Source organism: Dendrobates tinctorius, unplaced genomic scaffold, assembly GCF_039654945.1.
Source record: "Dendrobates tinctorius isolate UK_male_01 unplaced genomic scaffold, ASM3965494v1 ptg000107l, whole genome shotgun sequence".
Classification (NCBI taxonomy): domain Eukaryota; kingdom Metazoa; phylum Chordata; class Amphibia; order Anura; family Dendrobatidae; genus Dendrobates; species Dendrobates tinctorius.
Window position 1 is genome coordinate 1,629,152 of NW_027361775.1, and position 15,156 is coordinate 1,644,307.

At 42.3% G+C, this 15,156-nt stretch overlaps 1 protein-coding gene across 7 annotated transcripts in view; it reads left to right on the plus strand.

Annotated features, from left to right (window-relative positions):
- The window catches only part of DST (dystonin), a 732,471-nt gene that overhangs the window by 276,356 nt on the left and 440,959 nt on the right, over positions 1-15,156 (plus strand). For all 7 annotated transcript variants that reach the window (XM_073589123.1, XM_073589125.1, XM_073589124.1 and 4 more), the window contains 2 exons: positions 13,452-13,564; positions 14,113-14,219. In XM_073589123.1, coding sequence (XP_073445224.1) covers positions 13,452-13,564; positions 14,113-14,219 — 220 coding nt within the window. The remainder of the gene's footprint in view (positions 1-13,451; positions 13,565-14,112; positions 14,220-15,156) is intronic.

Sequence of the window (15,156 nt, forward strand, 5' to 3'; positions counted from 1 at the left end):
TTGCAGACACTGTGTTTCGGGGTACTGTCCCTCGTCAGTGCAAAGTGTGAGATCTGGTTTGGCTGTGAGAGAGGCATCTGACCGATATCCAAGAAGTATCATTTCTCCTTGCGGAGAATGACATGCTAAGCATGTCAAGATGAGGAGACTTAAAGCCACAATGCTCCTCTGGGAAATATGCTAATTATGCAAATTGTCTCTTCAGAGAGGAAGAGGACTAGAACTCTAGAGCCACCTATTGGATGCCTTTCTCACAGCCAAACCAGATCTCACACTTTGCACTGACGAGGGGCAGTACCCCGAAACACAGTGTCTGCAAATTGAGATTCTGGCTTGGCTTTTATCCTAAGTCATGTAGCAAGGCTCGTTAAAGGGTCGACATTGACTTTTAGGATTGCTACTTCCAATGGGTGGCACTAGAGTTCTAGCCCTCTTCCTCTCTGAAGGTATAATACAGAGCCATCCAGAAAAAAAATATATTAAGGATCAGTTGGTGGCATATGCATCTGTATGGCACACTGTTGCTACTTCAGGGCTATATATTCAGCATAGGGAAAGATTCCTGTCTTCTGTGAAGCATAAAAAGTTATGTTTACTTAAAGAAGTTGTCCGTTACTTGGACAACTCCTTCTCATACCCCACTCTTAACCCCAACAAATAAAAAAGCCTATACTCTCCTCCCTTGCTATTGCTATTCCTATGACGTCAGCACTTGCTCTCCCCATGTGGTGATTGTGACACGTGACCCCGGCGCCCAATCAGGGCTGATGTCAACAGCTTCAGCCCTTCCTATTCATATTCGATTTGTCCAAAGGCGGGGACAGTGACTCTGGTGCTAGGCACTCAACAACCACGCACGAGCCCTGGGACTGCAAGCGCTGACACCACTGAAACGGCGCCAGCATGGGAGGTGAGAATAGGTTTTTTTTTTATCGGGGCCAAACATTTAGAAGTGGTTGTCCAAACAGTGGACAAGCCCTCTTTTTTTGTAACAACAGTGTCCGTTTAATGCTTATAACAAACAAACTTTCACACCCTCGCAGAAATCTTAAACACCTTGACCTACATTCATTCTCTGAATCCCTCCTCCCTCTCACAGATATAAGTTCCTTACACAATGCGGATGACGCTGCTGCTCTATATAACACCACAATAGCTGCAGCTTTGGAATCTGCTGCCCCACTTACACATACCAAAGCTCGCAAAATCAACAGACAGCCCTGGCACACCAGCCTGACCAAAGAACTGAGGCGAGCTTCCAGGGCTGCTGAGCGCAGATGGAAAAGATCGCACTCCAATGAGCACTTCATCGCATTCAAACAGTCCCTCACTACTTTCAAGACCACACTCGCCACAGCTAAACAAACCTACTTCTCATCTCTCATATCCTCCCTGTTTCACAACCCTAAACAGTTATTCAACACCTTCAATTCTCTCCTCCGTCCCCCAGCACCTCCTCCCTCCCCACTCATCTCAGCTGAAGACTTTGCCTCATTTTTCAAGCAGAAGATTGATAACATCAGAGACAGTTTTGGTCAACAACCCCCAGAGCCCTTCCTCCCGACTTCCCAGCCCTCCACCTCCAAAACCAACTTCTCCACCATCACAGAAGTTCGACTCTCCACTCTACTCTCAAGATCACATCTCACCACCTGTGCACTTGACCCAATCCCATCCCACTTCATCCCAAACCTCACCACATTCTTCATCCCAACCCTAACCCAACTCTTCAACCTATCACTAACAACTGGTGTTTTCCCCTCAAGCTTTAAACATGCCTCCATCACACCTATCCTCAAAAAGCCCTCTCTTGACCCATCCTCTGTATCTAGCTATCGCCCTATATCACTTCTCCCCTATGCCTCCAAGCTACTGGAGCAACACGTCTACCTTGAACTCTCCTCCCATCTCTCTTCTTGCTCCCACTTCGACCGCCTACAATCTGCCTTCCGGTCACACCACTCCACTGAAACTGCCCTTACTAAGGTCACCAATGACCTCTTAACTGCCAAGAGCAAACGACACTACTCTGTCCTCCTCCTCCTGGACCTGTCGGCTGCCTTTGACACAGTGGACCATTCCCTATTATTACAGACCCTCTCATCCCTTGGCATCACAGACTTGGCCCTATCCTGGATCTCATCATACCTAACAGACCAGACATTCAGCGTCTCCCACTCACACACCACCTCCTCACCTCGCCCCCTATCTGTCGGAGTCCCACAAGGTTCAGTCCTAGGACCCCTGCTCTTCTCCATTTACACCTTTGGCTTGTGACAGCTCATAGAATCTCATGGCTTTCAGTATCATCTCTATGCTGACAACACACAGATCTACATCTCTGGACCAGATATCACCTCACTACTAACCATAATCCCTCAATGTCTATCCACTATTTCATCCTTCTTATTCGCTAGATTTCTGAAACTTAACATGGACAAAACAGAATTCATCATCTTTCCCCCATCTCACGTGACCCCCCCCAACGAACCTATCCATTAAAGTAAATGGCTGCCCACTCTCTCCAGTCCCACAAGCTCGCTGCCTCGGGGTAATCCTTGATCTCTCCTTCAAACCACATATCCAAGCCCTTTCCACTTCCTGCCGACTTCAACTCAAAAATATTTCACGAATCCGTTCATTCCTCAACCAAAAATCTGCAAAAACCCTAGTCCATGCCCTCATTATCTCTCGCCTTGACTACTGAAACCTCCTGTTCTGTGGCCTCCCCTCGAACACTCTCGCACCCCTCCAATCTATTCTAAACTCTGCTGCCCGACTAATCCACCTGTCCCCCCGCTATTCCCCAGCTTCTCCCCTCTGTCAATCCCTTCACTGGCTCCCCATTGCCCAGAGACTCCAGTACAAAACCCTAACCATGACATACAAAGCCATCCACAACCTGTCTCCTCCATACATCTGTGACCTCGTCTCCAGGTACTTTCCTGGACGCAGCCTCCGATCATCACAAGATCTCCTTCTCTACTCCCCTCTTATCTCCTCTTCCCACAATCGCATACAAGATTTCTCTCGCGCATCACCCCTACTCTGGAACTCTACCACAACATATCAGACTCTCACCTACCATCGAAACCTTCAAAAAGAAGCTGAAGACCCACCTCTTCCGACAAGCCTATAACCTGCAGTAACCACCGATCGACCAAACCGCTGCATGACCAGCTCTACCCTCGCCTACTGTATTCTCACCCATCCCTTGTAGATTGTGAGCCCTCGCGGGCAGGGTCCTCTCTCCTCCTGTACCAGTTATGACTTGTATTGTTTAACATTATTGTACTTGTTTTTATTATGTATACCCCTCCTCACATGTAAAGCGCCATGGAATAAATGGCGCTATAACAATAAATAATAATAATAATAACAATATTGTTTCATGAACATCGTTGTCTCTGAAAAACGTTATGAGCCCAATTCATTTTTTCATTTCCGCATGTTTTTGTCGAACTATTGGTGTATTCAACTTTCCTTTGCGTCTATTTTATACGGATTTGCTTGTTGTTTTTGTTTTTTTTTATTTTGGTTCTTGGCAGAGTTTAGAGTTCCAGATGTTTTCAACTCATTAATTTTAATAGTGAATTTTGAAGGAGTCTCAATATATCACAAATGTTCTCCAGTCCTACCCTATTCTATTTAAGTGACAAGTTTTGCTGTAACATTTTACTGCACCAATTCATTATTGTATTTACGGCATTTTTTTTGTCAAGTTTTGGAGACTTCCTTTTTTTATTTGCATCAAATTCATCTTTCCATTTGGGCCTTTTTTGGAGTTTATTGTGATTGCCTGTTTTATATTTTAGCTCACAACTGTGGGCATCGCTAAGGGTTTCAGATGTCTTCGCCTGATTTATTTGTGACTTTTCAAAAAGTCATAAATTTTGTTGCAAATTTAATATAGTCCTCTTCTTCAATGGACTACTTTTTTGTACACCTGGAGTTTTTGAGCATTTTTTGCTACATTTTGAAAAAGATGCGGCTTTTTATTCTGAGAATAAGAAAAAAGGTTAAAGACAGAAATAAAATAGAAATGTTTTTACTTTGGTCAAAGTTCATGTACTGAGTGCGCTTTGTTGATGAATTAAGCACAAAACCATCCTCAAATACGAAAAGAAAAGGGGATATCTGCAACTTTATGAAAGACATAAAATGTGCCTAAGCACTAACAGACCAGAATTCAGCTGCCTCTGCCTCGCCTACTGTATCATCACCCATCCATTGTAGATTGTGAGCCCTCGCGAGCAGGGTCCTCTCTCCTTCTGTACCAGTCGCGACTTGTACTGTTTAAGATTACTGTACTTGTTTTTTATTATGTATACCCCTCCTCACATGTAAAGCGCCATGGAATAAATGGTGCTATAATAATCAATAGTAATATAGTTTACAGCTCCAAGTAATCAACTCAGGCCTGTGCTATCCTTCATCTTAGGTAATATAAAACAAGCACTTGTTGGGTGGACATCGGTCCTGAATACATTTGAGGGAGGCAATATACAGAAACAGGATGGCTATATCAGGCAGGACAGCATGAAACATAAGCTGACTAAAGGCTGCCATAGCTACAGAAATAAAGCACTGAGCTGTAAGTCATGTACAGATTATATGTACAGCAAAAATAACCTGTACCACAGGATTTTTATACACCGCATGATCCATATATAGCAGAGATGGGCCACATACAAAATGCCGAACATACAGTGAGGAGTGATAACTGGAGACACAGGATATGTATGCATGATAAGTATACAGCACAGGGAAGGAGCCTGTGCCCAGATCACACACATATAGTGAGGAGAATAACCTGGATACACATGATCTGTATGCATGATACGTATACAGCACAGGAATGGAGCCTGTACCCAGATACTACATATATAGTGAGCCGAATAACCTGTATACCCAGGATCTTTATACACAGCATGATTCATATATATCAGAGATGGGGTTCACATACAGATGCCACATATATAATGAGGAGTGATAACCTGTACCAAAGGATCTGTATACATGATAAGTATACAGCACAGGGATGGAGCCTGTACCCAAATACCACATATATAGTGAGGAGAATAACCTGGGTATACTGGATCTGTACACCCAGCATGATCAGTATGTAGCCGAGATGAGGTCACATACAGGTCACCAGATTCCATAAATGAAAAGGGTGGGATAATCAGCACACAGCAGAGTCAGTATAGAAGCACTGACATGAAGTGCAGCCTTCTCTCTTATCAGTGTCTAGTACATGTGACTGACTGCCCAGCTCTTCCATAAATACCATAGTAATGACAGACACTGTATGTGTCCATGCTCTGTCCTATCATACATATACCATCCCCCGACTGCTCCTCTCACTAGTGTCTACTACATACAGTCATGGCCAAAAGTATTGACACCCCTGCCATTCTGTCAGATAATACTCAGTTTCTTCCTGAAAATGATTGCAAACACAAATTCTTTGGTATTATTATCTTCATTTAATTTGTCTTAAATGAAAAAACACAAAAAGAATTGTCCTAAAGCCAAATTGGATATAATTCCACACCAAACATAAAAAAGAGGGTGGACAAAAGTATTGGCACTGTTCGAAAAATCATGTGATGCTTCTCTAATTTGTGTAATTACCAGCACCTGTAACTTACCTGTGGCACCTAACAGGTGTTGGCAATAACTAAATCACACTTGCAGCCAGTTGACATGGATTAAAGTTGACTCAATCTCTGTCCTGTGTCCTTGTGTGTACCACATGGAGCATGGAGAAAAGAAAGAAGACCAAAGAACTGTCTGAGGACTTGAGAAACCAAATTGTGAGGAAGCATGAGCAATCTCAAGGCTACAAGTCCATCTCCAAAGACCTGAATGTTCTTGTGTCTACTGTGCGCAGTGTCATCAAGAAGTGTAAAGCCCATGGCACTGGGGCTAACCTCCCTAGATGTGGACGGAAAAGAAAAATTGACAAGAGATTTCAACTCAAGATTGTGCGGATGTTGGATAAAGAACCTCGACTAACATCCGAACAAGTTAAAGCTGCCCTGCAGTCCGAGGGTACAACAGTGTCAACCCGTACTATCAGTCGGTGTCTGAATGAAAAGGGACTGTATGGTAGGAGACCCAGGAAGATCCCACTTCTTACCCCGAGACATAAAAAAGCCAGGCTGGAGTTTGCCAAAACTTACCTGAAAAAGCCTAAAACATTTTGGAAGAAAGTTCTCTGGTCAGATGAGACAAAAGTAGAGCTTTTTGGGCAAAGGCATCAACATAGAATTTACAGGAGAAAAAAAGAGGCATTCAAAGAAAAGAACACGGTCCCTAAAGTCAAACATGGCGGAGGTTCCCTGATGTTTTGGGGTTGCTTTGCTGCCTCTGACACTGGACTGCTTGACCGTGTGCATGGCATAATGAAGTCTGAAGACTACCAACAAATTTTGCAGCTTAATGTAGGGCCCAGTGTGAGAAAGCTGGGTCTCCCTCAGAGGTCATGGGTCTTCCAGCAGGACAATGACCCAAAACACACTTCAAAAAGCACTAGAAAATGGTTTGAGAGAAAGCACTGGAGACTTCTAAGGTGGCCAGCAATGAGTCCAGACCTGAATCCCATAGAACACCTGTGGAGAGATCTAAAAATTGCAGTTTGGAGTAGGCACCCTTCAAATATCAGGGACCTGGAGCAGTTTACCAAAGAAGAATGGTCTAAAATTCCAGCAGAGCATTGTAAGAAACTCATTGATGGTTACCGGAAGCGGTTGGTCGCAGTTATTTTGGCTAAAGATTGTGGAACCAAGTATTAGGCTGAGGGTGCCAATACTTTTGTCTGGCCCATTTTGGGAGTTTTGTGTGAAATGATCAATGTTTTGCTTTTTGCTTCATTCTCTTTTGTGTTTTTTCATTTAAGACAAATTAAATGAAGATAATAATACCAAAGAATTTGTGTTTGCAATCATTTTCAGGAAGAAACTGAGTATTATCTGACAGAATTGCAGGGGTGTCAATACTTTTGGCCATGACTGTATGACTGCCCAGCTCCACCATAGATACCATAGTAATGGCGGACACTGTGTGTCCATACTCTGTCCTCCCACACAGTAATGGCAGATATCTGCTCACACCCCTTGTTCCCCATATGATACAATCACCAGCACCCAGAACTCAAGAAAACTCTGTATAATACAGCAGTAATGTTTGATATATCAGCCATGTCTGCAGGAAGATCATACAGGAGTGGCCTCTGCAGTGTGTGAGGTAATTTGTAGCAAACGCATGAGGTAACATGGTGACTACATGAATTTCTGGGGTAATATTGATTCCAAATACGATGCAGGAGCTGATACTACACTAGTACACGATGTCTGAGGTGAATGTGGAGCATCCATGTTTGCAGGGAGGTCACACAGGAACTGCCTCTGCAGTGTGTGAGGTAACTTGTAGCAGACATGTGGAACATGAATTTCTGGGGTAATATTGATCCCATATACGATGCAGGAGCTGATACTACACTAGTACACGATGTCTGAGGTGAATGTGGAGCATCCATGTTTGCAGGGAGGTCACACAGGAACTGCCTCTGCAGTGTGTGAGGTAACTTGTAGCAGACATGTGGAACATGAATTTCTGGGGTAATATTGATCCCATATATGATGTAGGAGCTGATACTACACTAGCACACGATGTCTGAGGAGAATGTGCTCATCATCTGTAATGTGAAGTGATAACCCCAGTATTATACTCCCTGACACTGCAGACATGTTTACTCCAGTTCATCCGGTGAGAGAGGGAGAGAGACAACGTTACCTGTTCTATATAAGCCCCATAGTCCTCACAGTAACACACCAGACACAGACATACTGCGCTATACAAACAAAGCTGCAGGAGCTACAGGTCCACCCCTCCCAAAGTCATGTCCTACTCCGCTTAGTGCTCCGGTGGTTTCTCATGTGCCTGTACGTGAACAACGATAGCACATGCTTCTAAGTTAGTGGATGACATAGGGGACATCATGCACATGAATCACAGGACCAGAAGCTGGATTTTCATAATGACGGCACAAATTGAGGATGATCTAGGTTTTCCTATGGCACAACTCAGCAATGATTTATACACAGTTGGGCATTTTTCTAGGATATGCTGAGCTGTATGGTGATATTAAAGTCATATATTATTAAGTCTAGAGGGCTAGTGAGTGGTGGTGGCTTAGTATGGGGAAACCTGGTGACCGGTTCCCTTACAATATGCTGGCATACTTATGAAGGGCAGTATATTGTATAAGTGCCTAGAAATATGCGCAGGCACCTGATAATGCATACCGCTGGTCTGTCTATTAATCTGTTCACGTTGCATCTTGCTACAAATTGAAACAACATTATTATTGTATTACTGCAAAGTGAGTCATCCCAAGCATTGCCGACAAGCTAAGTCACATACGTATGGAAAACAATTTAAAGACAGTACATTTCTTGGCTAAGGTAAAGTTTGTCTGAGAATAATCAATTTAAAATTCTAGCTACAAATGATTGGGATTTTTTTTTACAAAACCAAACTTGTTTGAATTGTCTTCTTATACAGCAACAGTTGTTGCTATAGACATATTTAGGGAAGACAAGATCCTAAAGCTATGCAAAGCAGGGAAAAAATAGTTGTTCTGTATTCCATGAAAGGCTTTATTGTATGTGTGGTATTATAGGGCTGTTCTTATCATGTATAATTAAAATTACAAAACCCTCTCCATTCTCATTATCGGAGGGAATTTTAATCTCATTGTGTACCACTCCTCGCCTATGTTACTGATCACCCTGTAGTCTATCAAGAGTGCAAAAGAGCTTGTAAAGGCTGCTCTGAAGCTGGTCTAATAACCAGATCCATCCAGCTAAATTACTGCTATGCGTCTGTGATGCTGCAGTTATCTCTGTTTGCAGCATCGGAGAGTGCACAGATTGGGTCATCGGCAAAACCACACCGCAGGTCCAATCTGTTTTTTTCAAGTAGGGATGGCAGGAGGCAGAAGCGTGCCCCGACTTCGAAGGAGTTGGCTCATGTTTACTTTTTAGGAATGCCCCGTTCCTAAAGAGTGAACATGATCCAACTCCTTCAAAGTTGTCATCTGCTTTGGAAAATCCCTCTCTGCCTGTTCAATAGGTATATATTCAATAAGCAGACTACGTGTCTTCCTACTATACCACCAGCCATCATTATTGAGTAACATGGCAGTAAGTAGTTTCTTCGCAGAACCACCACCAAATCAGAAACATAGGATTACACAAGGCCTAATCAAATCTAGGAGTTGTCTGTGTAATGCAGGACCGGTCTCCCAGAAAATGAAATACTGTTAGGAACCGCTGTCCACTGTGTCTAAGATATGAGTATCTAAAGCAGGAGATACTCCTGTATTAACTTGAATTTCCTTGATAATGTATATTAAAATACCTCTGTGATAATGTAAAAAGTATATGCAAAGGTGCTTTTATGTGACTTTCTGCCAAATGAACACTCTTTACCTCATATATTGGGCTCTTTATACCTTATATACTTATTGTTATACCCTAAATATGTACTAAAAGAAGATGTGAATGGTAAGGGTATATTCAGTAAATAGTTCTGTACATAAAGTTAAAAGGAAACTGTCACCAGAAAAAACGCTATTAACCTAGGGTTAATCTGCAGGTTAATAGCGTTATTAACCTTCCCAGCGCCCACACTTAGCCGAAGGCTGTGGGGAGAAAATGAATTTTATTCTCCCCAGCAGCGTTCTGGTTTCAAGTCAAGGGTGGGCAGCACTGGTTCAGTCACTATTCTGAGTATACAGTGCGACAGCTGTAACCATGCCCCCGGTCCTGACTGACAGCTGACCCCAATGCAGAGCCACTGTCAGCCAGGTTCGAGGGTGCGGTTACAGCCGCCCCTACGGTGACTAAATGGGCTCTGCCTCCGTGACTGGAATCAGAATGCTGCCTTGGAAAATAAAGTTTTCTCCCCGCTGCGTTTGGCTAATTGTGGGTGCCGGACAGGTTAATAACGGTATTAACCTGCAGATTAACTCCATATCTGAAGGTTAATAGCTTTTTTTTTCTGGTGACAGGTTCTCTTTCAAGATGTAAGTGGAAACGTTTCTCCTTGTTGAGAGTGACATGCTTGATATGCCAGTGTAAGGGTATGTTTCCACGGTCAGGAAACGCTGCAGATTGGACACTGCGTACAGCCGCAGCATGCCAACAAAAACAGGGTATTTAATTGATACGTTTTGTGCAAAAAATGTATACTAAACCACTCCACCAACGTCAAGGTATACCCATCTTAGAGCAGTTCTATCCAATGTATTTAAAACCTGATCATGTGAACAGTACCTATATGAGCAGGATTTAGAAAGGGAATGCCTGATGTGGATACGTTGTGCAAGACAGCTTTTTATGTGCAAGGTTCACAAGAGAGGGGCGGGGATCTCCCAAGACTTGCAAGAAACTAATAGATTAAAAACACATGAGCCATGCACAAAAGTGAGTCGGTAGGGCAGTGTTCACACCACCCAAAGACTGAAACCCAGAAAAAGCACAGTATAATGTGTAAAAATACTCTGTTGTAAAAAATAGATATAACAGTAAACAGCAAGTGCTAGTAAAAAGATGATAACAAAAACAGGGTATTTATTTGATACGTTTTTTGCAAAAAATGTATACTAAGCCACTCTTCCAACGTCAAGGTATACCCATCTTAGAGCAGTCAGCACATGGGGAAAGAGAAAGTGGATAGGTGGGTAAGCACATGGGGGGGGGGTATTCTCAACGCTGCAAAGCCTGTCCCCATCTAGTAGTTTTAAAAGCATTCTTACTTTGCAACTTTTTTTTTTTTCTTACACATGCCTAAATCTTACTTTGCAGCATTTTTTGTACACCTGCCTGAACCCTAGGCACAGAACTGTATGTGAGCCGAGAATACTGTCTGAATACTCCATTATTACGTCCGATTACAAAGGCGATCAATTGGAGTAAAAGTTTTTATATTCATCTATTTGCCTCATTGAAAGTAATAGCTCCATTAGGGTTAGTTCTTAATACCATTTTCAAGGATTCAAACCGGTGCCCCAGTCATGGAAGTCGACAGACTTGATGTGAACCAAGCCTAAAAAAGAAATGTCATATTTGACTATTACACAACCTATTTAACGTATGTTCATATCTGTATGATGACTTTTGTTCTGTCCAGTTTTGGTTGTGTACCTTCATATTGGACAAGAATAAATTTGCACACTGCATAATTCTTGCTGTCAGTTCTGATGGACATGCTGACCAAAGAGTTTATCAACAATGAGAAGTTTAGTCAAGTGTTATACAGGTTACACTGTATCAAAAAGATCTGAAAAGAACACGTTATAATATAAAACACTCCCATACATGTTAGCCACTCCTTCCCTGCTAATAACATGACTCCTAATGTAATGTTCTGCACCCTTTCTGTCACAATTTAACGTAAATGCTTTGTGGTCCTACACATGCTTATGGAGTTATACTGTATGTAGTTTCTTGGCTCCAGTTTGGTCCTTGGGGTGTCCTGAAAGGCAGATTCCAGACTCATATCTTCTAATTTTTTAGACCTTGTCATGTACCTTGTACAACTGCTCCCAAGAGACTTGTCATTATTACTGATATCTGGACAAACTGTAATATAAGTGTATTAGACTAGACAAAATGACAAAGTAATCACATATTTAAACAACATTCCAGCAATTTTATTTTATTTCACCCCTGGAGTAGTGTCAGTAATGTAAGTTCCCTGACCCTAGTATTATATTCACCAGCCATCGATTTCATCTGTTATTGGCACTGCTCTGGTTGGTCTTCTGCAGGTTGTGACCTGGAGATCGATCCATTGATTGCCGGGCGAGTCAGGGTTCACTACTCCATGTAAGTTCATGATCTCTCTTTCAAACCACATATCCAAGCCCTTTCCACTTCCTGCCGGCTTCAACTCAAAAATATTTCACGGATCCGTACATTCCTCAACCAAGAATCTGCGAAAACCCTAGTTCATGCCCTCATCATCTCCCGCCTTGACTACTGCAACCTCCTGCTCTGTGGCCTCCCCTCTAACACTCTCGCACCCCTCCAATCTATTCTAAACTCTGCTGCCCAACTAATCCACCTGTCCCTCCCGCTATTCCCCAGCCTCTCCCCTCTGTCAATCCCTGCACTGGCTCCCCATTACCCTAAGACTCCAGTTCAAAACCCTAACCATGACATACAAAGCCATCCACAACCTGAGTCCTCCATACATCTGTGACCTCGTCTCCCGGTACTTACCTGCACGAAACCTCCGATCCTCACAAGATCTCCTCCTGTACTCCCCTCTTATCTCCTCTTCCCACAATCGCATACAAGATTTCTCCCTCGCATCCCCCCTACTCTGGAACTCTCTACTACAACATATCAGACGCTATCCTACCATGGAAACCTTCAAAAAGAACCTGAAGACCTACCTCTTCCGACAAGCCTGCAACCTGCAGTAACCACCGATCCACCAAACCGCTGCATGACCAGCTCTTCCCTCGTCTACTGTATCCTCACCCATCCCTTGTAGATTGTGAGCCCTCGCGGACAGGGTCCTTTCTCATCCTGTACCAGTCGTGACTTGTATTGCTTAAGATTACTGTACTTGTATGTATTATGTATACCCCTCCTCACATGTAAAGCCCCATGGAATAAATGGCGCTATAATAATAATAATAATCATAATGAGGCCAGAACGAGGCTCTCATAGACATACATTGAGCGCTTGTGACCGTTGCATCTGACCTCCGATCAGTCTGAAGTTGTGGTCAGAAAATGGCAATTGTGACCGGAGTGGCTCTGGGAATAACTCAAGATGGTGGTTGCTAAGTATATCACTAGGGGACAGGGAACATGGATTAGTGATACCACTGCAATTTGGAAATTAAAAGAAAAAATGCTGGAGTGGTGCTTCAGGTAATTGCAATTTAAAGATAACTACTGCTTGTTAAAAGGGTATTCCTGTCTCATACAGTAATGGCATTTCCATTGTATATTCCATAAATGTATAATAGACGTGGGAACTTCCAGTGTCAAGAAGGGGTGCTGCACTGGTGCTATTGTTAGTGGTAAGGTGGTCGGAATTCCCATACAAATGAATTCAAATTTCATTTTCCTTCTACGCTAACAGTGACACGCATCAGGACTTCCTTCAAGATAGATGCACATTCTAGTGGTGGGACTCGTATCTATTATACATTTATGATATATCCCATGGATAGTACATAACGGTAAAAGATGGGAATACCACTTTGAGTGGTTTGACTCTGCTGCCATACTCAGAATGTAATAATAGAATGAATGCCTATTGTCTTTGTATTAAAATTATGTAAAATTTGTTAGAGTATCTTGTATTACTTTTATTTTTTACCTCATAAGTGTATTACATTCTTGTGTATTGTTTTTCAGGCCGGACCTGATTGACATGGATACCGTTGCTGTTCAAAGCAACATTACAAACTTAGAAAATGCTTTTTATGTAGCTGAAAAACTGGGGGTCACCAGACTTTTGGATCCAGAAGGTACAATATCATATTTAATAAATTAAAGCACCACTCCAGACAACTCTAGGATTTTTTTAATTTACAGCTGAAATGCTGCCACCAATTTAAATTCCCTGCTCCTAGTCTCATACATACCAGCCACCATCTTCTGTTATTGGCGCTGCTCTGGTTATTCTCCAGTAGTTTGTCACCTATTGGATCACTGCAGTGTTTGCTGGGTGATCCTAAAGTCACAACTCAATGTAAGTATATCAGAAACAAAGCAAAGCTCTCATAGACTTGCACGGAGAGCTTGTGACCGTTAACTCTGACTTCTGGTCAGTCAGAAGCTGTGGTCACAAGATGGCGCGGGACTGGAGTGGCACCAGGAAGAGCTGAAGACGGTGGCTGATGAGTATAATACTAGGTCAGGGAACATTTGTTGCACCACTCCAGCTCTGGAATAAAGAAAAACAATGGAGTGGTGCTTTAAGGATGAATAATAAAATGCTTAACAAACAATAAATAATAAGAATGAAAAATATTAAAATACTAAAATATTTTCATGTATTCTTTTTTCTTCTTAGATGTAGATGTTTCTTCTCCAGATGAAAAGTCAGTAATTACTTATGTTAGTTCAATGTATGATGTTTTTCCCAAGACACCAGATGGAGGGGAAGGAATTAGTGCAAATGTAAGTAGTGTGGATTTCACGTCTTTATTAACTTTTAAGCTTTTTTTAATTGAGTTTTGTGCTGTGTCAACAGAAGAGGGGATATAACTCACAAATGCAATACTTCTGCATTGCAGTGTAATAGAGATTCCGCTAAAGAAATGGGTTAAGCTGTTATGTTGGGAATATTGTGAGGGTGTTTTTCTTAAAATACTGTATAAGGTTTTGCTGGATGACCCATCTAGGCCAGGAAAATTCTGTTTTCTCTTACTAACGGTGGACATACACTGAGATTGGGAACATGCACTCTATTTTGAAACATTTTATTTTTAAGAAAAATACAAATGCTGCATTTAGATGTTTGTTTGCAGTCTTCTGAAAATGATCAGAAAGTCTACATACCCAATTCATTAAGACTGACATTGTACACGTCAGTCTTAATGACCAATTGTGGGGTCAAATGTGCCAAATTCATTAAATGGCACACACAACCTAATGAATTCAGCACATCTTTTCTGTGGTGTTCTCCTCTGTGCGTCTCGCCAAAATTTCTACTTCAATCAGGCGATCTTGAAGAACAACTCTGGCATAAGTTTTGTCAAATTTGTGGGACAGGCACCGCCATACTCTGTCCTGTCCATGCTTCACCCACATTAGATTTGTGTGAGAAAACACCCAAAATTGCTGAATTTTTGAAAACCTGCATGAACTATCCTCAATGTTTTTTAATGTCTATAATGTCGTATGTGGTATACAGCAAAACATTAACATTGCTATGTATATTGAAAAACACGATTTCCAACAAATACCGGCCACTGGCTGGCCTTCACTGGAGAATCGTAATGATGAGCAAGGGGGTCTTCAGCGACCATTAGCTGTCATGACATCCCATAGGCTCCACAAGATCAGATCATAGGCGCAACGATGAAAGTGTGTATTGAAGCGCACATGCATGTTA